At 38.9% G+C, this 25,546-nt stretch overlaps 1 protein-coding gene across 30 annotated transcripts in view; it reads right to left on the bottom strand.

Annotated features, from left to right (window-relative positions):
• The window catches only part of NXPE3 (neurexophilin and PC-esterase domain family member 3), a 72,605-nt gene that overhangs the window by 42,321 nt on the left and 4,738 nt on the right, over positions 1–25,546 (bottom strand). For 18 of the 30 annotated variants that reach the window (XM_054480315.2, XM_054480313.2, XM_063661570.1 and 15 more), the window contains 3 exons: positions 23,632–23,919; positions 8,076–8,830; positions 2,932–3,005 (listed from right to left, as the gene is read on the bottom strand). In XM_054480315.2, the coding sequence (XP_054336290.1) occupies positions 2,932–3,005; positions 8,076–8,830; positions 23,632–23,724 (922 nt within the window). In that variant the 5' untranslated portion in view covers positions 23,725–23,919. Of the gene's footprint in view, positions 1–2,931; positions 3,006–8,075; positions 8,831–11,327; positions 11,426–14,985; positions 15,135–18,544; positions 18,662–23,631; positions 23,963–25,546 lie in introns of those variants that run through there. The other 12 variants (XM_063661571.1, XM_063661568.1, XM_063661579.1 and 9 more) reach the window with 5 other exon arrangements.

The raw sequence follows: 25,546 nt of genomic DNA, 5'->3' as shown, positions 1-25,546 counted from the left end.
ATGCCCACAAGTAGCAGTAGCACTGGCAATCTCAGGCAATCTAAATATGAATCTTAACAATAATTTTACCTTGTAAGAATATCAATTAGCTAATACATAAATACAATTTCATAGGGAAAAAACTTCAAAATATAGGCTTCATAAGTGAAATAAAAGTAGAAATACCATAAATCCCTTCTAAGGCTAAGGCAAAGAAAATACAAGACAAGCCTCAAATATCTTGTGGTGCCAGAAACTAAGGAAGTGCTCAAAACAAACAAAAGGATGACAGCACACAGGATGACAAAAGGGCACAAAGAAGCCAAACTGAAAGTGTTCCCCAACTGCCAAAACTGGAACAATTTGAGCAAAAATGAAAGAAAATAAAATAATGATTGAATTGGATTGGATTACAACCCAAGGAATGAAATTATCATGAGTCTACACTGATATAAATACTTAAAATGAAGGGACAACTCTTCTTTGCAAACGAATTCCAACTAATAAACGTTGAAAGAATGAGAGACATTAAAAGTCACAATTAGAATTCCACAGAAATCATTGCCACAGGCAAGATCTGAGGAACCTTGATGAATGTTAAAATTAGTTGGTGAGAGTTTAAGCAGAAATAGAATGTTTACATAGAATGAAGCAAAAGAAGGAAAGAAAATTATGAGCCCTTGATTTAGGGTCTTTGAATGCCTCCTGCTGGTCCATAGAGTGAAATTCAATGAAGTTCTGCCAAGCTGGGTTCCTTCCATAGTCCATAAAACAATTGCCCTTCTCTTTTCTTTCCAGTTATATACCTGTTACAACAAGATGGTTTTCCTATTCAAAACCAGGATATTCTGCTCCTATTAATTCATAGTTACTTCCTTCCTCTAAAAATATATCAAAAGGCTCACGAATTACCAAATCTATCTTCCCTCTAACCAGAAGAGTACATCATAAACCCACAGCCACTTCCTGGCTGATCCTCAAGACTTGTCAGGTACAGGTGAACTTTCCAAAGTTCCTCCCACTGACCATCCCTGGGACACCTAGGGACATCACAATAAGGGCAAGCCAGTCGAGTCTGTGAGAAAGAAGGACAGATCCAGTAGCGGGAGACAGGGCCTCCTGAGGATGTCGGACATGGTGAGTGTTCAGAGCACAGTACTACTGAAGGACACCTTGTCTACTGACATCTTGACCTCAGGGTTGAGGCCCAAACAGATAAAAGATAAATACTTCCATTACTGATGTCTCATATGTATATCCTCTAAAATTAGTAATTCATTTGGTTCAAGTAAATCAAAAACAGCTCTTCATCAGGAAAAGACTGGGAATATTTGTGGCATACGATACTAGAGACAAGAGATATAAACTGGCAGTGCCCTGGCTGCACATGGGCCAAACAGATTTTATTTAGCCCATACAATATTTTCAAAGTCTTGAATTGGATGTCGATGTTCTAAAATATGGAGATATCACAGTTAAAAAATCAAAGTTTCTGGTTTCTCTTGGAAAAAACAAATCTATGGAGCTGGCCACACAGGGTTTGTTTCTACATGGTAACAAAGCAGCAGAAACTGAAAAGAGGCTGCCCCTTGAGATGGTCCTTGCTCTTCAGTTCCTTCCCCACCACTCATACAAGGCTTGTGGCTAATATCCACTCTGCTTGATCCACATGTATTAAATATCGAGCCCCTGCAGCAAAAGGGTTTGCAACATCTGCAGAGTGGAGTACTATTAGTTAATATACTTTTAAAAGCTAGAAGGACCTTCCCCACCATCTGCATAAGCCTCACTAGTAACATTCATCCCTTCTTCTAAAAATCACGATAGCTAATTATATCTATTCTGCAAAATTTACATTTACTGCTCTGAATTTTGTTCTTTTACTATTAATATTCCACACCAATAAATCAGAGTCACCCGAAAAGTTTGTTAAAACTTTTTTGCTGGGCCCCACCAGCCAGGGTTTCTGTTTCAGTCGTCTGAGATAGGACCTAAGAATTTGCAATTCCATCAGGTTGCCTGGTAATGCTGATGCCACTGATCCACAGATCACACTTTGAGAACAGCTGCTATTCTCCAACCCAATGTTCTTTATTTTAAACATTTCCATGATAATTTCACCCATATCTCTAGAGCAGCAATGTCCAACCAACTTTTTGTGATGATTTAAACATTTCCATGATAATTTTACCCATATCTCTAGAGCAGCAATGTCCAACACAACTTTTTGTGATGATGGATAAATTCTACAGAAAATGCTGTCTGCATATAGTTAATTGGGCATGTGTGATTAAATAACTAGATTTTGAATTTTATTTAATCTTAATTGATTTAAATTTGAATCACTACAAGTGACTAGTTGCTATCATATTGGACAAGGTTGTTCAAAAGACTCTTGAGGAGCCAAACAGAAGAGGGCTGGCAAGAGAAGAAAACTTTTACATGAGCTTAATAGCAAAATTTGGCCGTGCACATGTCTGTAATCCCAGCACTTTGGGAGGCCAAGGTGGGAGGATTGCTTGAGCTCAAGAATTCAAGACCATCCTGGGCAACATGGCAAAAATATGTCTCTGCAAAAAAAAAAAGTAAAAATCAGCCAGGTGTGGTGGTGTGTGCCTGTAGTCCCAGCTACTCAGGAGGCTGAGGTGGGAGGATCAACTGAGCCCAGGAGATCAAGGCTGCAGTGAGTCAAAATTGCACCACTGCCCTCCAGCCTAGGTAACAGAGCAAGACCCTGTCTCAAAAAAATAAAATAACAATAACAATAAATAGCAAAACTCAGAATTATGCACATAAGATCTGATTTTTTTAATCAAACAGTACTTTTAATATTTTCAATTGTGCCCAGAAGTAACTATGGCATATAAGTTTTTGCAACATAAATGAAACGACAGAGCCTCAACCCACTTAGTAAGAAAAACAACAAATCATCAAGCTTATTCTTTTTTTTACCTTTTATTCTCCTGGGAATCACAGTTACCCAATCAGGTCCACTGGAGTTGATTGGCATTTTGATATTGACACCACTTTAAGAGGAATAAAAAAGCACAAGCTCAGGTTCAGGAACATTTATTTTCAGATATATGTCTTTATTGGCAAATGATAAAATGACTAATTTCACGGAGCCTTATTATGATGAAATATACTTATGAATGTTAACCAACACAAATAATAAACTGGGTCTCTTGTAGTAAGCAGGTTTTATGTACATAAAAACTGAAAAGAAATTAAATTGATTCTTAAATTTCACTCCACTGTATACTGCTAAGAGTGCAAACTCCAAAATGACCAATTCTGGTTTGAATTATATACTCCCCTTGGACTCAGAGAATGGCTCACACTGACAAGAATGTCTATTTTGTCATTACCTAGTTTTCAGGCGGCAAGTATACGCTGCATTAAGTCATGTATCAGACTCCTCAGGCCTTTTCCAGATCTGAGAGGAGTCCTAGCGGGGACACTTGCCCCCCAGATACTTACCCATGCAGTACTTTGCTCATCATTACCAGGACTCTTTAGTGTCTGTTCCCCTTACTAAAACATGTACTACTCAAGGGAGGCAGCAGGGGAAAAAAGTAAAATAAAATAAAACATATACTACTCGAAGACAAGGGTGGTGCCTCATTCATCTTTGTATCCTAGCACAGGCCCTGGTCTAGAGTCCACACTCAGTAAATATTTTTGGAGGGCTGCATTAAAATGTGGGGGAGGGTGGAGGTAAGGAGAAAAGCACTGGAAATCCGAGGCAACTATTCCGGAAACTGAGTCACAATAAAACTAGGCCTCTTGTACTTAGACCAAAAACAAAAAAATAAAATGTTAACTTCCCAAACTCTTGATATGAGAATGTGCAGTCATTTTTTATTATTTCATCAATTTCAGAAAAAACTGTTTATTCAACAAATAATTCTCAAGCTTCTTAAGCCAGGTACTGTCCTAGAATCCAGGGCTACTATAGTAAGCAAAACACACAGCATCTCCTTCTTCATGGAACTGACATGGAGACAGACAAAAAACTAGTAATGAAGGAAGTGTACAGGCCTGGCCACATTACAGCATAATCAAATTTCATAGCTTAAATAAAGTGATTTTTAAGAGAGCACATATAAACTACTTTCATGAGTTTAGAGTTTTATGGTAAGAAAAAATATATACAATTTACTTGTCTATAGTTATAATAATTATATAATTATTATTGTACAATGATAATTTTCTTGCAAAAACATAATTTCCTGTATAAATATTTGCAGGAAAATTTCTTCTACAATTTTCCTGCCAAAATATTTAGCCTCAATATAATCACATGGAAAGTGAAAACAATAAAGCAAATCCAAAGCAGACTGGGCATGGTGGCTCACGCCTGTAATCCCAGCACTTTGGGAGGCCAAGACAGGCAGATATCCTTGAGGCCAGGAGTTTGAGACCAGCCTGGCCAACATGGCAAAACTCCATCTCTACTAAAAATACAAAAATTAGCCAGGTATGGTGGTGCGTGCCTAGTAGTCCCAGCTACTCGGGAGGGTGAGGCACAAGAATCACTTGACCCCAGGAAGTCAAGTGAGCTGAAGGTTACAGTGAGCCGAGATCACTGCACTGCACCCCAGCCTGGGTGACAGAGCGACACTCTATCTCAAAAAAAAAAAAAAAAGTAAAGGACATTCTACAAAATAGCAACATCAAAATTGCCAATGTCGTACAAAACAAAATAGGCTAAAGAATTCTTTTGGATTAAAGAGATAACCAAACACACTGTGTAAGCATAGATTAGATTAGTTAAAATTAAAAAGATAGCTACAGAAGTCATTATTGGGACAACTGAAGAAACATGAATATCTAATATGAACTGCATATTAAATAATAGTACTGTAACAATGATAAATGTCCCAAATGTGATCATTATGGTTATATGTTAAAGAAAGTCCATTTTCTTAGGAGAGGCATATTTATGGAGTGCAGTGCCATGATGTCTGCAACATACTCTCAGATGGTTCAGGGGAAAAAATTATACACAGATACATATAAACACAGAGAAAGATAATATAGCAAAATGTGGCAAAACAATAATAGTGAATCTAAGTTAAAGGTATATGAGTTCATTGTTATTATTCCTGCAATGTTTCCAAAGATTCAATTTTTTAAATACAAATTTAGAAAGAAAAAAGTAGCAATCATGCTAAAATAAAAGGGAAATGTCATAGGTGATAAGCCCATTTTTTCAAAAGGCCTTCCCTTATATTAATAGGATCTTTAAGGAAACCCCTGTTGTCCTTTCCAAAAGTAACACTTTTATTCCCTTATAGATAAAGAACAAAGATGGCATATTTTAATTGTTCAACTGTCATTTAGGGAACCAAATACCAAGGCTAAGCTTCTTAATTCTTTCTGGTTTAAGTAAGGTTATGAGTTACCAAGGAAGAGAAGTAAAAAAGGTTATCAGCTCAACATATTTGGGCCATGAGCTCAAAACAGTACACCCAAAGATCCCCCAAAAAATCAATTTCAATTTTTTTCTTTTTCTTTTCAGATGGCCTTACGCAATATTTCAGAACTTTAACAGAATAAAGGATGGAAAATGAAAATCAATTATGAGGACTCTGTCAAATGTTTGCTTTCCAAAAACTTACACCACCTCAAACATTGTTTTCTCAGCAAACTTCCAGGTAAATAAAATTCTGCAATTATTCTACAACAATGTACCATCAACCAACCTCACCCAGGACATGCAAGCAAGGGCAGGGACAAACACATTATTTTATCCTTGTGGGTTCACGGGTGTTTTTTTGTTTTTAATGGTAGAATTTACAGTCAGAAATACTTTTAAGTTTTACGCTAATTTAGTTCTCTAAACTTTCTCTATTTTCCACATGGAATTTGAGTAAATTACTATGCTTCTTCCTCTTTGCTAGGCCACTAAGTAGACTGACAACATAACTCTATAGGGCAATTATAGTTAACAATCATTTACTATATATTTCAAAACAATTATGACAGTAGAATTGGAATGTTCCCAACACAAAGAAATGATAAATTCTTCAGGCAATGGATACTCCAGTTACCCTGATTTGATCATTACATATTATATGCTTGTATCAAAATTTCACATCTACCTCAAAAATGTGTGCAACTAGGATGTATCCATAATAACTTAAAAATCTAAAAACAGAACTCTAACGGGGTATGGTGGCTCACATCTGTAATTCCAGCCCTTTGGGAGGACAAAGCAGGAGGACTACTTGAGCCCAGGGGTTCAAGACCAGCCTGGGCAACACAGTGAAACCACATTTCTACAAAACATACAAAAATTAGCTGGGTGTGGTGGCGCACACCTGTAGTCCAAACTACTCGGGAGGCTGAGGTGGGAGAATCCCTTGAACCCGGGACGTTGAGGCTGCAGCGAGCTGCAATCATGCCACTGCACTCCAGCCTGGATGACAAAGTGAGACACTGTTGCAAAACAAACCAACCAACCAACCCTCTAAAATAAGGGTAATTGAGTAGTCTTCATATATAGGCAAAAAAGTACACAGAAATAAAATAATCTGCTCAGTCACTAATAAATAGCATGTCTGAAACCTGAACCCAGGAATAAGATGAAAAATTTTGTTTTGGTTTTGTTTTGAGGAGTTGTGAAATTTAATTTTGTTTTCATTTTGTACTGAGCCATAGAAAATACTAGTCTTCTCAGCAGTACAGTAAACACTGTACATTGAGTAGTGCTCCCTCTGCTGGCCTCCTAAAAGTATGGCATGAATCCACTACATATGTACATAACCTGGTATGACCAAAAGCTGACTTCAGGGTAGAAAACTAAAGGGTTTTATTTTAGGAGCTCCTACAAACCACGTATTTTATGGTAGCAACTTTTCTCCCATACGGTAATGAGTGGACATAAGTATGAAATTTTTTAGGGTGCCCAGATATCCTTAACAAAAATACCTCCCTTTTATCCAACAAAAAAATTCTCTCTACCAAGGAATGTTTAAAAACAATGTATTTCACTAAAAAGTAAAAAACATGCATACATTCTTTCAAACAATTGTACTTTTTTGTTGAGACAGGGTCTCACTCTGTTTTCCAGGCTGTAGTGTAATTGTGATCACAGCTCACTGCAACCTCAAACTCCTGGGCTCCAGCCTTCCTCCCACCTCAGCCTCCCAAAGTGCTGGGACTACAGTCATGAGCCACCACGCTTGGCCAGAACGGTACTTTTCAACCATGTAGCTTTTATAATTTTTTATTTCTTAGTGATGTTATGGAATGTTGAAGAAAACACAAATTTTAATTCATACTGGTTCCATATTCCTTTCTACACATTATTCCATGTATTTATCATCATGCTGAAAATATTTTATGCTTACATTTGAAACAGAAATTTGAACACAATACTGCAATAATTTCAACAACTATTTAGCTTAAAAAATATACTTTTCTGTGGTATTCCTGACTTCCTATGCTTATTAAGTCAACCCAGCAATGTTGCCATATTCATAGTTTTTTAATCAGTAGGTTCAAATGATTTTAAAAACTGTTATTATGTTACTTTTTAAAGTTTCAGTTCATTAGATACAAAGATAAAACACCGGCCTGACTACCAGCCCTACCAGCCCTGTTGTTGGATTATTTTTTTTCTTTACATAAAATAAATGGGGTCTTGCTATGTTGCCCAGGCTGGTCTCAAACTCCTGGGCTCAAGCAATCCTCCCGTTTCAGCCTCCCAAAGTGCTGGGATTACAAGCATGAGTCACCACCACACCTGGCCCTTGGATAACTTCTATCTGTTCTGTGAATAAGGGATTTTACTTACACAGCTACTGTGTAAACATGCTATGTGGTTCTAAAGGAAAATGAGGGTAAAGAACAAAAATTCAAGGGTAAAAGGTCTTTAATTTGGACTTAGATAAGCACTAAGCTTCACTTTTAAAACACTAATGAAAAATACAAATCTATGTTTATTTTTTATTCACTACCTCTTCTGAATTGGGCCAAGTTGAGAGAGAGATAAGAAACACATACCCAATACCAGAAAGTCTCCTAAATGGGACAAGGACAGCAGAAAAGAACTCTTCAAATTATCCCCAAGAAAAAGCAGTACATACCTCTGGAAGAAAGCACTCTCTGCAGCAGTTAGGAGACCCTTCAGGTATCCACCTTTGAAATGGGTAATTCTGCTGCTGCAAGGGAGCTTCTTTGGTTTGAAGCAGAACCAGGGCTCTCCAGTGTAGAGGTCTGTAAAGTTACACAGGGGCAGATTCCCAGGAAGACACACGTTGCACTCAGTAGTTTCAGAAATTCTTCCTGAACGGAAGAGACTCTTGAAATAGACCCTGTCTGGTTTATCTTCCTGTAAGCGCTGAAGAACTCTGATCCCTTCGCTGGGGTGGACCAGAGATACGGACACTTTAACTTTGCCTGGCCATAGCAAAGTAAAGAAAACCTTGTAAAACCCATTCTGGTAATCCACCACCCTGCCCACAGCCCCGGCCTGCAGCTTGGGGGAGTGAATTCTGGCCTGCAGGTAGTCTCCACCATACTTCTTGGGCTTTCTTTGAAAATCCTGTACATGAACCAGCACCTCCAGCTGGCTTCCCACCTTAAAGAAGGCAGCAGAGTTCAAGATGACAAAGTAGCTGGAAGAAGGGTCAGTGCTCTTCACAAAGGGGACTGGGCCCACATCAGGAACCTGCTGGTGCAAGGCAGCCAGCAAGGAGTCCTCCTCCATGCGCTCCTGGCTGGACAGGGTCTGCTGATCATAGCCACAGTAGGGATTTCGGCTAATTCCTGTCACCTGGGAGTAAACAAACTGTCCACTGCTGTCGATGAATGTGGCTGAAACAGTCTCATGGTCCAAGTACTGAAGAAGACACAAACAACAGAAATTACCACTATAATAGGTCCCTGTATTTTTGGCATAAATTCAGAGGGCTCCCCATACTTCTGTGAGTTTTAGCTCCAGGAGCTCAATCAGATTCTCACAGTGAATACCAAAGAAAAATCCCCTTGGGCTTCCGGGAAGGGAAAGGGAAAAGGACCCATTTTGAAGTATGCAGAGCACTGTGTTGTTCTTAACAAAGCTGCCCCTCAAGAGAAACAACTTTATCAGAACCTAGCCTATTGGAGTTTTATCAGAGCCTAACCAACCTGAGAGAAGGGAAATATCCAACTCCAGCCCACTCGAGCCACCCAGTCCAACCTAAGATGGAGAAACACCAAGAAAAAAGTAAAGGAATGGAGAAAGATATACCATGCTAACACTAATCCAAAGAAATCAGTAGTAGCTATATTAATTTCAGACAGAGCAGATTTCAAAGCAAGGAAAGTTAGCAAAGATAAAGAGGGTCATTACATAATAATAAAGGAGTCAATTCTCCAAAAAAAAAAAAAAAACAACAACCCTTAACATGTATGTACCTAACCAATGAGTATCAAAACATGTGAGGCAAAAACTAATGGAGAAATAGATGAATCTACATTATAGTCTGAGACTTCAACACTCCTCTATCAGAAATACACAGATCCAGTAGGCAGAAAATCGGTAAGGACATAGCTGAATTCAACAGCACCATCAATAAACTGGATATAGTTGACATCTGTAAACTACTTCATATTAAGCTCACATGGAACATTCACCAAAACGGACCACATTCTGGGCCATAAAATGCACCTTAAAAATTTTTTTAAATAAAAATCATACAGTGTCTTCTCTTAAGCCATAATGAAATTAAACTAGAAATCAATACTAGAAAGAGAGCTGGAAAAATCCCAAAATGGTATACAAATGGGTAACATACAAAATCTCATGAGAAATTTAAAAATATGTTAACTAGGTGAAGGTGAACATATAATTTATTAAACACTATAGGATGAAGCAAGAGAAGTGCTTAGAGGGAAATTCATAGTACTATACATATTTTAGGAAAGAAAAATGACCTAAAATCAATAATCTAACCTTACATCTTAGCAAACTAGAAAAAGAAGAGCAAACAATATCCAAAATAAGCAGAAGAAAAATAATAAATACGATAGCAGAAATCAATGAACTTGAAAACAGGAAATCAATAAAGAAAAATCAATGAAACCCAAATCTGGTTTTTTAAAAGATCGATAAAATTGACAAGCCTCTAGCCAGGCTAAGGAAAAAAGAGGGAGGACACAAATTATTAATATCAGAAATGAAAGAGATGCCATCACTACAGATCCCATGGACATTAAAGGAATAAAGGAACATTATGAACAATTCTATGCCCATAAATTTGATAACCCAGATGAAATGGACCAATTCCTTGAAGGACACAATCCATAAAGAATGCACCTAATGATGCAAAAGTATATTATAACTAGTGGAAATCAAATATAAAAGAATGAAGTAGGCCAGATGCGATGGCTCACACCTGTAATCCCAGCACTCTGGGAGGCCGAGGCAGATGGATCACGAGGTCAGGAGTTCAAGACCAGCCTGGCCAACATGCTGAAACCCCGTCTCTACTAAAAATACAAAAATTAGCCGAGTGTGGTGGCAGGAGCCTGTAATCCCAGCTACTCGGAAGGCTGAGGCAGAGAACTGCTTGAACCCGGGAGGCAGAGGTTGCAGTGAGCCAAGATCGCGCCACCGCTCTCCAGGCTGGGCGACAGAATGAGACTCCATCTCAAAAAAATAACAATAAATAAATAAATAAGTAAGAATGAGTAGTGCTTTCTTCATCACTTAGAGCAGGAAGTTAAGATATATTATCTTATGCTGTTGGGGAAATAAAAGGTCTAATACATTATTTAATGTTACATATAGAAATAAAATTAATTTTACAAATTGTGGAAGGAGAATGAAGTAAGCAGAGGCCTTATCTTTCATTATGTTAACAGTAGTAGATCGGGTGCAGTGGCTCATGCCTGTAATTCCAACACTTTGGGAGGCTGAGGCAGAAGAAGTGCTTGAGGCCAGGAGTTCAAGACCAGCCTGGGCAACACAGCAAGACCCCATCTCTACAAGAATTTTTTTTTAAAGTTAGCCAAGCGTGGTGGCATATGCCTGTAGTCCTAGCAACACGAAAGGCTGAGCTGGAAAGATCACTGAACCCAGGAGCTGAGGTTGTAGTGAGCTATGATCACACCATGGAACTCCAGCCTGAGCAACAGAGCAAGACCTTGTCTCTAACAAATAAATAAATAAATAAATATAAATTAAAACTAGGCTGGGCACAGTGGCTCACGCCTGTAATCCCAGCATTTTGGGAGGCAGAGGTGGGCAGATCGGGATCGCTTGAGCTCAAGAGTTCGAGACTAGTCTGGGCAACATGGTGAAACTCTGTCTCTACCAAAAATACAGAAATTTAGCTGGGTATGGTGGTGCACACCTGTAATCTCAGCTACTCAGGAGGCTGAAGCACAAGAATTGCTTGAACCCAGGAGGCAGAGGTTGCAGTACGCTGAGATCGTGCCACTGTGCTCCAGCCTGGACAACAGAACAAGACTTTGTCTCAAAAACTTTAAAAGAAAAAAATATATATATACACACACATACATATATACACATACATATATACACATGTGTGTATGTATATATACATACATATATACACATATGTGTGTGTATATATACATACATATATATGTGTGTATATATGAGGATTGCTTGAGCCCACGAGTTGGAGGTTATAGTGAACAATGACTGTGCCACTGCACTGTAGCCTGGGCAACAGAGTGAGACCCTGTGCTTAAAAAAAAGAAAAAGAAAAAAACAGCAGTACCAGAAACAGCCAACATTTATTGTGAGCACTTATGTGCTGGATACTCTTGTAAACAGTTTACATGAATCTTTAAATTCAATGTTCAAATTATCACATGTGGTAAGTCCTGTTATTATGTCCATTTTATAAACAAGGAAACTGAGGCAAAGAATAGCTTAATAACTTGCTCAAGGCCATGTAGGTTAGAAGCAGCAGAGGATTAGAAGCCAAGCTGTCTGAATTGAGACCTGTGTTCTTAACCACCCATGCTACACTGCCTCATATGAACAAGTCAGGAGATATCTCGTAAAGTTCACAAATCAAGATATAAGTATGTAATGTATAATTAGTGCTAACTATCCAAATAATTAAAAATAAGCAACTACATTCACTCAGAGTAAAGAATGGGGAGGGGATCCAGCTGTGTACTTAATACCATTCTCCATTCTTTGAAATTTCCATCCATTCCATGAATTACTTTATTAGTAAACAGGATACAGGAACAAATGGGCAGGAAAAAAGTTATATACCTAACGTGAGGCATATAACTCATCTACCTAAGATGTAGACAACTACATCTTACGTTATGCAATTAGTTAAACTGCAGAGGAATAAACAACAACAAAGCAAAACCAAAAATCTCTCTCCTCAATAGCTATACCATTTCCTTGTTTCTAGTAAAACACTTAAACAAGGCCTCAGGATCCCCACCTGTAACAAACCACTTCAAAATCCTACATAAGTTAAAAATAATCTCAAGATACAAGAATGTTTAATGCTCTTCTTAGATTCTGTATTTTCCCCTCTGATTTTATACTAACATACACACATTTTCATTTTAAAGAATCTCATTTAGGAGACTTCATTGTGAAGGGGTATATGGCAGTATTTGTTCATTTAAAAAATGGCATGGGGAAAACAAAACTGACTTTGAAAAATTCCCTTTATTACCTTACTGATTACCTTTCAGGAAATGTTCCAGCTGCCCTCTCCTTTTTAGTTGTTCTAAGTCTGTGACACACCATTAAGGACCAAATCATGCACCATGTGCTTACAGCATAGCTCCTCTTCCTAACCTTTTCCTCTCTTCCTTGCCCAACTGACTGATACATGCAACCCAATCCAGAAATCACCACACATTTGGCGGTAATTCCCCTGAATTTTACTTGCAAATGACAAAAATGCAAAAATGTCAATTTGCTTAATTTTCCTAAAGACAAGGGCAACTTCACGCCCGCCATCTTTTTAGGTTTAGAGCTAAGAGGAAATACCAAACAGATGGCTCACTCCTCAAGCCATCATAACCTATGGGCTGGAGTGAACATGGTGATTGCCTGTCCCACATCCATTTCACTCCTGGCCTACTGAGCCACAGCAATGCTGTTTGCTGATCTGTCAGCTCAGGGGTGGGCCTAACTGATGGAGGGGTAGTCCCAGATAAACGGCTGGTTCAGGAATGGGCATGTGACCCAATTCTGGACTATGAGAACCAGGAGAGGTTGCTGGAGGCTTATGCTTGCATGCATTCAAATCCAGGCACCACTAATTCCCCTTGGTAACAGCTATTTGAATTTTACTTGCAAATGAAAAAACACAGTATCTTGAGATCATTTCAAGAGAACAACTGTTTCTTCAGGTGGGCATGTACAAGAAAGCAAAACCGCCATTGCTCTGGTAGCCATCCTACAATCAACCATGAAGGAGGATGCCATAGATGAAAGGTAACACACAAAAGAAGGTACAGTTAAGAGGCTTACAGACAAACAGAGGCTGATTCCCAAAAGAACTACGCCCAACCTATCTACTGACTTCTATTCAAATGAGTAATATATATTACCATTAGCTTGAATCGGGTGTCTTTACTTGAAGCCCAGAGCCCTAATACACAGGTGTTATAATACATATCTAAAATATCAATGAATAAGGCAAAAGAAAAAAAATACAGAACTTGCTCAATGAGAGCTTATCGGAGAAATAAAAGACTGCAATTCTCCCTCCAACCTTTTGCTAGATATTGCTACAAATACCCACTTCTCATAATATGGACTGCTTGTTTTTTTTTTTTTTTTTTTTTAGGTAAGTCTCGCTTTGTTGCCCAGGCTGAAGTGCAGTGGTGCAATCGCAGCTCAGTGCAACCTCTGACACCCAGATTCAAGTGATTCTCATGTCTCAGCCTCCCGAGTAGCTAGGATTATAGGCACCCGCTACTATGCCCAGCTTTTTTGTATTTTTAGTAGAGACGGGGGTTTCACCATGTTGGCCAAGCTGGTCTCAAACTCTCGACCTCAGATGATCCGCCCACCTGGGCCTCCCAATGTGCTAGGAATCCAGGCATGAGCCATTGTGCCCAGCTTATGTAATATTTTTAATTAAAATTGAGTCTGCGTTTTAGAAACTAATAAGATACTCCAATCATAAGAGTATAGTGAGTGTCAGAAGCATAGTATGGAAAGGGATTAGAGAGTGAGAGACTGCCAAATTTCAGAGCCAGAGCCTTTTCCCCATTTACTCCAAGCTTCTTTATCAATTATCATCACAGTAATAAGCAGCTTAAAATTCATGACAACAGTATCATGCTGGACAAGATGACCTCTTCAGACAGGTGAAAATGCTTATAGCTCACTCCACTAAAAGATGCATCTGATTTTCAATATCACAACTGTTTATTCAATATTGATACCTGCCTTCTCCATTCAGTAGAGAAGAGTTAGTTCGTTCAAATAATTAGAGCCTTTAGCCGGCATTAAGTACAGAAGTTTCCAAGAACTAAAGTAGAACAAAAGAATAATTTTCTAACATTCCTTCCTGACTGTTATAACATTACTGATGTGGGACTGCGGCCTACCCTCTCAAGTCTCTCTGTCTCTCCCTTTACCTTCCTCCTTCTCTACCCAAGACCTACACAACTATCTTTTTTGGTCTATTATAATACTTTGTGTGTTGAATATGATAAAATTAACACACACATTCACAAAACCAATGCAGTAAGTGCCATGCACACTTAAGGTCTTGAAATTTATTGTCCCTCTGCCATCCTACTCCATCTAGAAATTCATTATTTCGAACTCCATCTAGAAAACCATTATTTCAAACCCCTGTACACAAACTTCCTGGGCTCTACCCTCCTTCTACCTTCCATCTTCTTCACAGCCAGAAACTCCCTGAATGTCCTACTCTCTGAGCAAATGTATCTGCATTGCCAACCATCAGTATATCTTTCCCTCTTAGGTCAGAGGAAGGAACATGGCTCCTCCTATATAGTTAATAAAATAACAAGAATACTCACAATATATTCATGCTCCTTGTCCTATAAAAGGTTATATGCTCCATCTGTGCTCTAGATCTCATCCTCTCCTCCCCCTCTTCAGCTTCTCTATAATCTCTTTCCCCACAAATTCAAGTCCCTCAAACTTCCACTTCCAGTGAAGATAGAGAAACAGTAATGCGATTTAGCCTCCTACATGAAACAACTGAAAAAAAAAAGGCAAAATACATGAAACAATGGTTTTCCAGACACTAGGCATCAGACAATAAAACACAGTGATGCCTGAGAGACAGTAAACAAACGAGGTGAGCCCAAGGACTGTCCTTAGCTTAGTGTCTTGAGAGTTTCCAGGCTGCAGCACAGGAAGAGGAGCCCCGGTGGAGCACGGCAAAGCACCCAAGGCAAGGAGATGAGGCTGAGAGTCTTAAAGGCCATGGTGATTATAATTCACAGGAAAGCAGAACAACTGTGAAGAAAAATAACTCAGGAGATCTACAGACAGTTCCACTAAAGTATTCAACAGAGCGATGATAAGCATATGTGTATAAGGAAACTATTGGAGGCTGGGGAAAGAACTACCTGAAAGCAAAAATAAAAATAAAAACAATATAACCTGAGTTTATACAGGAATAGTACTTCCTACCAGCCAGACTGGAAAAGCACAGATTAAAACAAAAAGACCTTGTCAATTAATACAAAAAAAAAAAGGCGGAAAAAAAGGAAGAAGGGAACAGAGAAGAGGTGGGACAAATAAAAAACAAACAGCAAAATGGTAGATGTAACCATAATGTTTTCAAAAAATATATTAAATGTAAACAGGCTAAGCACCCCAACTAAAAGGCAGAGATTGTCAGATTAGATAAAAAACAAGATCCAATTACATGCTAGCTAGAAGAAACCTGCTTTAAATATAAAAACACCACAGACAACATCATATGAATGAGCAAAAGCTGGAAGCATTCCCTGTGAAAACCAGCACAAGAAAAGCATGTCACCTCTCACCACTTATATTCAACACTGGAAATCCTAGCCAGAGGATCAGGCAAGAGAAAGAAATAAAGAGCATCCAAATAGGAAGAGAGGAAATCAAACTATCTCTGTTTGCAGACGACATGATTCTATATCTAGAAAAACCCATAATCTCAGCCCAAAAGCTCCTCTAGTTAATAAACAACTTCAGCAAAGTTTCAGAATACAAAAACAATGTACAAAAATCACCAGCATTCCTATACATCAACAACAGCCAAACTGAGAGCCAAATCAGAAAGGCAATCCCATTCACAGTTGCCACAAAAAGAATAAAATACTCATGAATACAGCTAACAAGGGAGGTGAAAGAGCTCTAAAATTAGAATTACAAAACACTACTCAAATAAATCAGAGAAGACACAAAGAAATGGAAGAACATTCCATGCTCATTCATAAGAAGAATCAATATAATTAAAATGGCTATACTGCCCAAAGCAATTGACAGATTCAATGCTACCCCTATCAAACTACCGACAACATTCTTCACAAAACCAGAAAAAACTATTTTAAAATTCATATGGAACCAAAAAGAGCCCAAATAGCCAAGGCAATCCTAAGCAAAAAGAATAAAGCTGGTGTCATCATGTTATCTGACTTCAAACTATACAACAAGGCAACAGTAACCAAAACAGAATAGTACTGGTACAAAAACAGGCACAGAGACCAACAAAACAGAATAGAGAATCCAGAAACAAGGCCACACATTTATGACCAATCTGATGTTCAACAAAGCTGACAAAAACAAGCAATGAGGAAAAGACTCCCTATTCAATAAACGGTGCTGGAATAACCGGCTAGCCATATGCAAAAAATTGAAACTGGACCCCTTCCTTATACTACATACAAAAATCAACTCAAGATGGATTAAAGATTTAAATGTAAAATCCAAAACTGTAAAAACCCTAGAAGACAACCTAGGCAACACCATCCCAGACATAGGAATGGGCAAAGATTTCATGACAAAAACACCAAAAGCAATTGCAAAAAAAGCAGAAATTGACAACTGGGATCTAATTAAACTTAAGAGCTTTGGCACAGCAAAAGATACTATCAATAGAGTAAACAGACAACCCGCAGAATGGTAGAAAATATTTGCAAACTATGCATCTGACAAAGGTCTAATATCCAGTATCTATAAGGAACTTAAACAAATTTACAAGAGAGAAACAACCCCATTAAAAGATGGGCAAAGGATATGAACAGAAACTTCTCAAAAGAAGACACACATGCGGCCAAAGAGCTCAATATCACTGATCATTAGAGAAATGCAAATCAAAACCACAGTGAGATCTCACACCAGTCAGAATAGCTATTATTAAAAAGTCAAAAAATAACAGATGCTGGCAACGCTGAAGAGGAAAGGGAACACTTATACAGTGTTGGTGTGAGCATAAATTAGTTCAACGATTGTGGAAAGCATTATGGCAATTCCTCAAAGACCTAAAAGCAGAACTACCATTCCACCCAGCAATCTTATTACAGAGTATATACCTAGAGGAATAGAAATCATTGTACCATAAAGACACATGCATGCAAATGTTCACTGCAGCACTATTCACAATAGCAGAGACATGGAATCAACCTAAATGCCCACCAAAAACAGACTGGATAAGGCCGGGCACAGTGGCTCACACCTGTAATCTCAGCACTTTGGGAGGCTGAGGCAGGCAGATCACGAGTTCGAGATTAGCCTGGCCAACATAGTGAAACCATGTCTCTACTAAAAATACAAAAACTAGCCAGGCGTGGTGGTGGGCATCTGTAATCCCAGTTACTCGGGAGGCTGAGGCAGGAGAATAACTTGAACCTGGGAGGCGGAGGTTGCAGTGAGCAGAGATCGTGCCACTGCACTCCAGCCCAGGTGACAGTGCAAGACTCTGACCCAAAAATAAATAAATAAATAACAGACTGGATAAAGAAAATTTTATGTTCCATAAAAAATATAAGAAAATGCAAGAAATTCTTATATTACATACACAGCATGGAATACTATGCAGCCATAAGAATGAAAGAGATCATATCTTTTGTGGGAACATGGATGGAGCTGTAGGCTGTTATCCTTAGCAAACTAACACAGGAACAGAAAACCAAATACGGCATGTACTCACTTGTAAGTGGGAACTAAATGATAAGAACTTATGAACACAAAGAAGGAAACAACAGACACTGGGGTTTACTTGAGCAGGGAGAGTGGGAGGAGGGAGAGGAGCAGAGAGGGTACTGGGCTTAATAATTGGGTGATGAAATAATATGTACACAAACCCCCATGACATATGCTTTCGTATGTAACAAACCTTCACATGTACCCCCAAACCTAAAATAAAAGTTTTAAAAAAAATACAATTCAATAAATAAATACAAAAACACAAATAGGTTTAAAAAATAATAACTAGCTGGGTGTGGTGACTCACACCTGTAATCCCAGCACTTTGGAAGGCCAAGGCAGCTGGATCACTTGAGCCCAGGAGTACAAGACCAGCCTGGGCAACGTGGCGAAACCCCGTATCTAAAAAGAAAATACAAAAAATTAGCCAGACATGGTGGTGCACACCTGTTGTCCCAGCTACTCAGGAGGCTGAGAGGAGAGGATCACTTGAGCCTGCGAGACAGAGGTTGTGGTGAGCCATGGTCGTGCCACTGCACTCCAGCCCGGGCAACAGAGCATGACCCTGTCTCAAAAAAAATAAAAAATAATAAAATTATGGAAAAAGATATACTTGCTAACAGCAAACAAAGGAAAGCTAGAGTGGTTATACAATATCATATAGAGTACATTTCGGAGCAAAGAATTTTACCAAGCATGAAGAAGGCCAACTCATGATGACAAAGCAACTAAATTCATCAAGAGGACACAATTCTAAACATTTATGTACCTAAGAACAGAATTTCACAACACATGAAGTGAAAACTGACAAAAATGCAAGGTGAAATAGACAAATTCACAATTATAGTGAAAGATTTCAATATTCTTTCAATAACTGATAGAGCATGTAGACAGAAAATAGTAAGGATCTACAGAAGACGACCAACACCATGAACCATGTTGATCTAACTGACATTTATAGAATACTGCACACAATAAAAGCAGAACGCATTCCTTTCCAGTACACATAGAATATATACCAAAATAGATCATATTTTGTGCCATAAACAAATCTCAATAATGTTTTAAAAGAATTCAAGTCATACAAAGTATGCTCTCAGGGGAATTAAATGAGGACTCAATAACAGAAAGGTATTTGCAAAATATCTAAATATTTGAAAGTTAAATAACACTTCTAAATAATATATGGGGGCTGGATGCAGTGGCTCACACCTGTAATCGCAGCACTTTGGGAGGCTTAGGCAGGAGGATCGCTTGAGTCCAGAAGTTTGAAAAAAGCCTGGACAACACAGTGAGACCCCATCTCTGCAAAAACGTAAAAAATTAGCTGGGCATGGTTGCAGACACCTGTAGTCCCAGTTACTTGGGAGGGGGAGGTGGGAGGATCACTTGAGCCCAAAGGTTGTGGCTGCAGTGAGCCATGAGCATGCCACTGCACTCCAGCCTAGGTGACAGTGAAAATTTGTCGCAAAAAAACCTAAATAACACATGGGTTAAAGAAAAGAAAAAGGGAAATTAGAATGTAGTTCAGCTGAATGAAAATGAAAATGAGAACAATATCTAAATGTGTGGTATACATTAGAGCAGTATATAGAAATAAATTTTTTATTATTTTTATTTTTATTTTTTTAGAGACAGGGTCTCACCCTGCTGCCCAAGCTGAAGTGCAGTGACATGACCATAGCTCACCATAAAGTCAAACTCTTGGGCTCAAGGTATTCTCCTGTCTCAGCTTCCCAAGTAGCTAGGACAACAGGCACACACCACTACACTCAGCTAATTTTTCAAAATTTTTTGTAGAGATGGGGTCTCACTATGTTGCCCAGGCTGGTCTCAAACTTCTGGCCTCAGGTGATCCTCCCGTCTCAGCCTCCCAAAGTGCTGGGATTACAGGCCTAAGCCACCACACCCAGCCTTGTAGAAGAAAATTTATAGCATTAAACATTTAATTAGAAAAGAAAGATCTCAAAACAATGACTTTAGCTATCACTTTAAGAAACTAGGAAGAGACAATTAAATCCAAAGTAAACAGAAGAAGGGAAATAATAAAGATCAGAATGGAAATTGACCAAACAAAAAAACAGAAAAAATACAGAAAATGAAATCAAAAGCTGGTTCTTCAAAAAAGATCAATAAAACACAAATCTCTGGTCAGAGTGATCAGGAGTAATAAGATAAACACAATTCTACAGATATTAAAAAGATAAAAGGGGTTTTGGAAATCTATTCCAAGACAATGTAAATAAGACTTAATGCTACTGAGGCCAGGCATGGTGGCTCATGTTCGTAATCCCAGCACTTTGGGAGACCAAGGTGGGTGGATCACCTGAGGTCAGGAGTTCAAGACCAGCCTGGCCAACATGGCAAAACCCCATCTCTACTAAAAATACAAAAATTAGCTGGGCATGGTGGCAGACGCCTGTAATCCCAGCTACTCGGGAGGCTGAAGCAAGAGAATCACTTGAACCTGGGAGGAGGAGGTTGCAGTGAGCCGAGATCACGCCACTGCACTCCAACCCGGGCAACAGAGCAAGACTCCATCTCAAAAAAAAAAGACTTAATGCTACTGACCTGTACGCCTAAAAATAACTAAGATACCAAATTTTATGTGTTTTCATCACAATTTTTTTAAAGGATAACAAAGTAGATCAAAGACCTAAACGTAAGAGCTAAAACTATAAAACTCTTAGAAGAAAACACAGAGGAAAGGTCTTACAACATTGAATTTGGTGATGACTTCTTGGATATGACACCAAATACACAGGCAACAAAAGTCAAAACAGATAAACTGGACTACATCCAAAGTAAAAATTTTTATGTATCAGAGGACAAAATCAGAGTGAAAAAGCAACCTATGGAATGGGAGAAAATATTTGCAAAGCATATGTCTGATAAGGAATGAATATCCAGAACATATAAAGAACTCCTACAACTCAACAACAACAAAAAACAAACAACTCCATTAAACAATGAGTACAGGAATTGGATATTTATCCAAAAGCACATGATAGAAAGATGCTCAACATCATTAATAATTATGGCAATGCAAATTAAAACTACTGTTATACATTACCTCACATCCACAAAGAAGGCTACTATCAAAAAAACAAAGTAACAAGTACTGGCGAGGATGCAAAGAAATTGCAACCCTTGTGTACTGTTGATAAGGATAAAAAATGATGCAGCTATTATGGAAAACAATATGGTGGTTCCTCAAAAAATTAAAATTACCATATAATCCAGCAATTCCATTTGCGGGTACCTATTCCAAAGAATTAAAAGCAGAGTCTTGAAGAAATACCTGTTATCCATTATAGCCAGAAGGTAGAAACAACCCAAATGTCAGATGAATGGATAAACAAAATGTGGTATGTATGTACATGCTGTAGCATGTATCAGAATTTCCTTCCTTTTTAAGGTTGAATAATATTCCTCCGTCTATGTGTAGACAGAGAAGTACTACTCAGCCTTAAAAAGAAAAGAAATTCTGATACTTGCTACATGAGTGAACCTTAGGGACATTATGCTAACAGAAATAAGCCAATCACAAAAAGACAAATACCAGGCCGCTTCATGGCTCACACCTGTGATCCCAGCATTTTGGAAGGCCAAGGTGGGAGGATCGTTTGAGGTCAGGAGTTCAAGACCAGCCTGATCAAATAGCATAACACCATCTCTACTAAAAATACAAAAATTAGCTAAGCGTGGTGGCACATGCCTGTAATCCCAGCTACTCGGAAGGCTGAGGCATGAGAATCGCTTGAACCCAGGAGGCAGAGGTTGCAGTGAGCCAAGATCGTGCCATTGCACTCCAGCCTGGGCAACAGAGCGAGACTCTGTCTCAAACAAACAAACAAAGGACAAATATCATATGATTCCACTGGTATAAGGTACTTAGAGTTGTCAAGTTCATAGAGACACAAAGTAGAAGAGTGAACGCCAGGGGCAGGGGATAGGCAGGAATGGGTAATCATTGTTTTTTCGGTTTTTTTTGTTTTTTTTTTTTTTGAGACAGTCTCCCTCTGTAGCCCAAGCTGGAGTGCAGTGGCATGATCTCGGCTCACAGCAACCTTTGCCTCCCAGGTCCAAGTGATTCTCATGCTTCAGCCTCCCAAATAGCTGGGATTACAGGCGTGCACCGCCACGCTCAGCTAATTTTTGTATTTTTAGTAGAGACGGGGTTTCACCACGTTGACCAGGATGGTCTTGAACTCCTGACCTCAAGGGATCCTCCCACCTCAGCCTCCCAAAGTGCTGGGATTACAGGCATGAGCCACTGCGCCTGACCTAGGTAATCACTGTTTAAAGGGTAAAGAGCTGCAGTTTGGGAAGATGAAAAAGTTGTAGACATAGATGGTGGTGGTGATTGCACAACAATGTGAATGTACTTAATGCTACTCAATTGTACACTTAAAAATGGTTAAAATGACAAATTCTATGTTATGTTATTCACCACAAAAAATACTTTAAAAAAAGAGGAGTTTCTAAAATATCTAGACACATCATCAACAGCTTCCAGGTAAAAGGAACTATCGGTGTAGGATTGGTAGTATCTTATATAGTAAAACATGCAAGAACAGTTTAAGCAAAGAAAAAGAAGAAATACCTAGCCTTTATGCCTTAAGCCTATTCCTAATAGGAAATCTTTCACAGAATCTTTAACAGAATTACTTCACATTCTCCAAAGTTTTACTCATAGCGCACAGAAAAAGATCTGTAGGACCTTAGTGTGCCCATTTCACAGAGAGATTAGGTGTTCTGCTAAAAACCACAAAGTTGATTCCAGCAGGAGAAATTTTTTTAAAAGCCTATGGCTTAGCTTCTAGAGCATCTTAGGCTAATAAAACCCAATAAGAAAAGAAATGCCATAATTAAGTTGGATATGTAATCTGAGAAGTACCACAAGCCAACAAAAAAAAAGGACGGCATCCTTTATACAGAAACTCCACCATAAATTTTGGTTATATGAGTTCATGTTGGGGCTGGGGACAGGGAAGAAGGAACACTACTAAGTACCTTCTTAGTGACAGGCCCTTGTGAGGGGTTCAGTAAGACATGGTCCCTGAGTACCATCTAGTAATCTCCAACACAGACTCATCTACTCCCTCCCTTGAAATACTCCTTCAGCTTTTTTCCATGGGTTGACTGAAAGGTCCCCTCCTTGAAGAGGTTTTTCCTTCATCACTCTAAAGGTATCCTAGAATAGCTCCCTTTCCTTATTGCACTTTTCACAATCTCCAATTATGATTAATATTATTATGTGATTATAATTACTACTACTTTTCTTCCATGCACACTTACAATGTGAGCTCTAGAAAGAAAGGCCCATAAGTGAAGAAATGTCTTCACTGTACCCTCGGTGACTAGCACAGTATATAACCATTGTGAGCACGCAAATACTTAATGAATAAATGAAAACAAGAACTGTGACTACGATAAGCTTCCGATAACCAATGTTTTCCCAGGCTAGTTAGCCCCAAATCCCCAGACTCGGCTCCCTTAGTTATGAGGGATTATATATACTAGGTACTCACCTCTACCTGAGTAACATTGACGACCAGCACCACTACCATCAACACTGCAAGCAGACAGCAGAAAAGCCGTAGTTTGAAGAAATTGGTCCACATTGTCTGGCTGTGTCTTGTTCACCCATGGCCGACACCATGCTACCTTCACTCTTTAAAATTCCATGTCTTTGTTTTTCTGAGCTGCAGATGAGCTTTCAGTTTCATTTGCTTCTATCCTGCTAGTACCCTTAAGAGCTCTTATGTAGAGGAGAGACTGCAGTTGATTCAAGAAGCACATTTTTCTTCAAAGAACTCCTTCAAAGAGGAGAGATGAGAGAACATCACCAATTGCAATGGCCTAGGGTGGGGTGAGAGGAAAAACATCACATTTCCTCTTCCTTAACCTTATCTAAGGCCCAAAGTCACAAGGAGAAAGCAAAGAGCCAGAGCACAGTAACATCTTTTCATTTCCAGACAATCTCCTCAAAGTTTCCTTTCCCGGTGTCAGGCTTCTATGTAAATACAATATTTCCCCTATTGCCTATTTAGGTTTTAACTTTTAAGAAAGCAAAGAAGTATGTCTTCAAACTCAGAAACTGTGAAATAAAAGTAACTGTTAAATTTCTACAGAGACCTCAGTCAATAAAATCACTTCCCTTCCCCTTCCCTTTAAGTTATGTAACACTGCTACATTAATTACACTTAAAGAACATGAAGAGGAAACTGTTTTCATGAAGAGCTCTGGGATACTGTGCAAAGCATCCTGACATTCTCTGGCAAACAAGAAGTGCTACCCCTCTCATACAGAGGTATGGCAGGAGATGTGACACACTCTTTAGGTTTCCAGCTCTCCCCACCACATATGTGGTCCTGATGCTCCCTCAGCTACGTAATAAGGCACAGGAAGACACACACCTGCCTGGAAGATGTGGGAGAGGAAAGTCAAGCTTGAAAAATGGGTAACAGGATCCCAAAATCCTTCATCACACCTGCTAGAGGCAAAGGACTTCAGAGTCAGTCGTGCCTAACTGTTCTCCCACGTAACAAATTCAAATGCTCTTTCCACTTGCCATTCTGATACAGGTAAACAGAAAATGTCCTAGTATTCTATCCCCAGGGAGACTTTCCATGAAGGGCAGGACACAGAAATAAAGGCAGAAAGGGTACAAAATCATGGTGCAGAGTATCTCAGAATAGCTCAGCTGCATCAACTCTCCCCTCCACTTTGTGTTGGACCTGGCAAGCCCCCATTCTCACTCCTCTGCCTCACCTGTCTGAACCAGTCCCAACCACAATGACAGTGCCAATCAGCTTCACAAAGGAGACAAGGGTGAGCCATTCCAACAAGCTCTCCATCCTCAGAGTTCCCATAGCACTTATTATTTTCACTTCTCCACTGATCTCTATTTGTATTTTTTTCTCCCTCACACTCCATTTGTATTTCTTATCTCTCAAACCAGACTACACCAATTATGACTATTTTTTTAAAAAAACCATATATCAGAGAAAAGCAACTTAATGATACTGCATCATACTTTTCTGATTTGCTCAAGGTACTTAGTTCTTTACATGGTACACAATGATTCAACCATCTATGCAACAAATAATTATGGAGGCCTATGCTGTACCACACACTGTACTAAGTGCCAGAAATTCCCCCTGAAAAGCTTACACTCATATTAGACAAAATGTCAGTCCCTTCTTAAGGACAAATAAATCCACCAGTCCTGTCCACCTCCACAGGGATGCCAGGAACTGTGAAAGACTGTGCTTCTCCATTTCCTGACACCTCCTCTCTCCAATATCCAGGAGCTCATCCACCTCAAACTGTCTATAACTTCTTGGAAGAAACTGGCTGTAAAATAGAGGATAACTCTGTCATCAGGGTCCCAACTGTTCTGCCATCGAAATCCTTCTCAAAAAGTTGTCCATAAAAAAAAAA

This window comes from Pongo pygmaeus, chromosome 2, assembly GCF_028885625.2.
Source record: "Pongo pygmaeus isolate AG05252 chromosome 2, NHGRI_mPonPyg2-v2.0_pri, whole genome shotgun sequence".
Taxonomy (NCBI): Eukaryota; Metazoa; Chordata; class Mammalia; order Primates; family Hominidae; genus Pongo; species Pongo pygmaeus.
The sequence above is the reverse complement of the archived record's forward strand: the minus strand, read 5'-3'. Positions and strand labels throughout refer to the sequence as shown.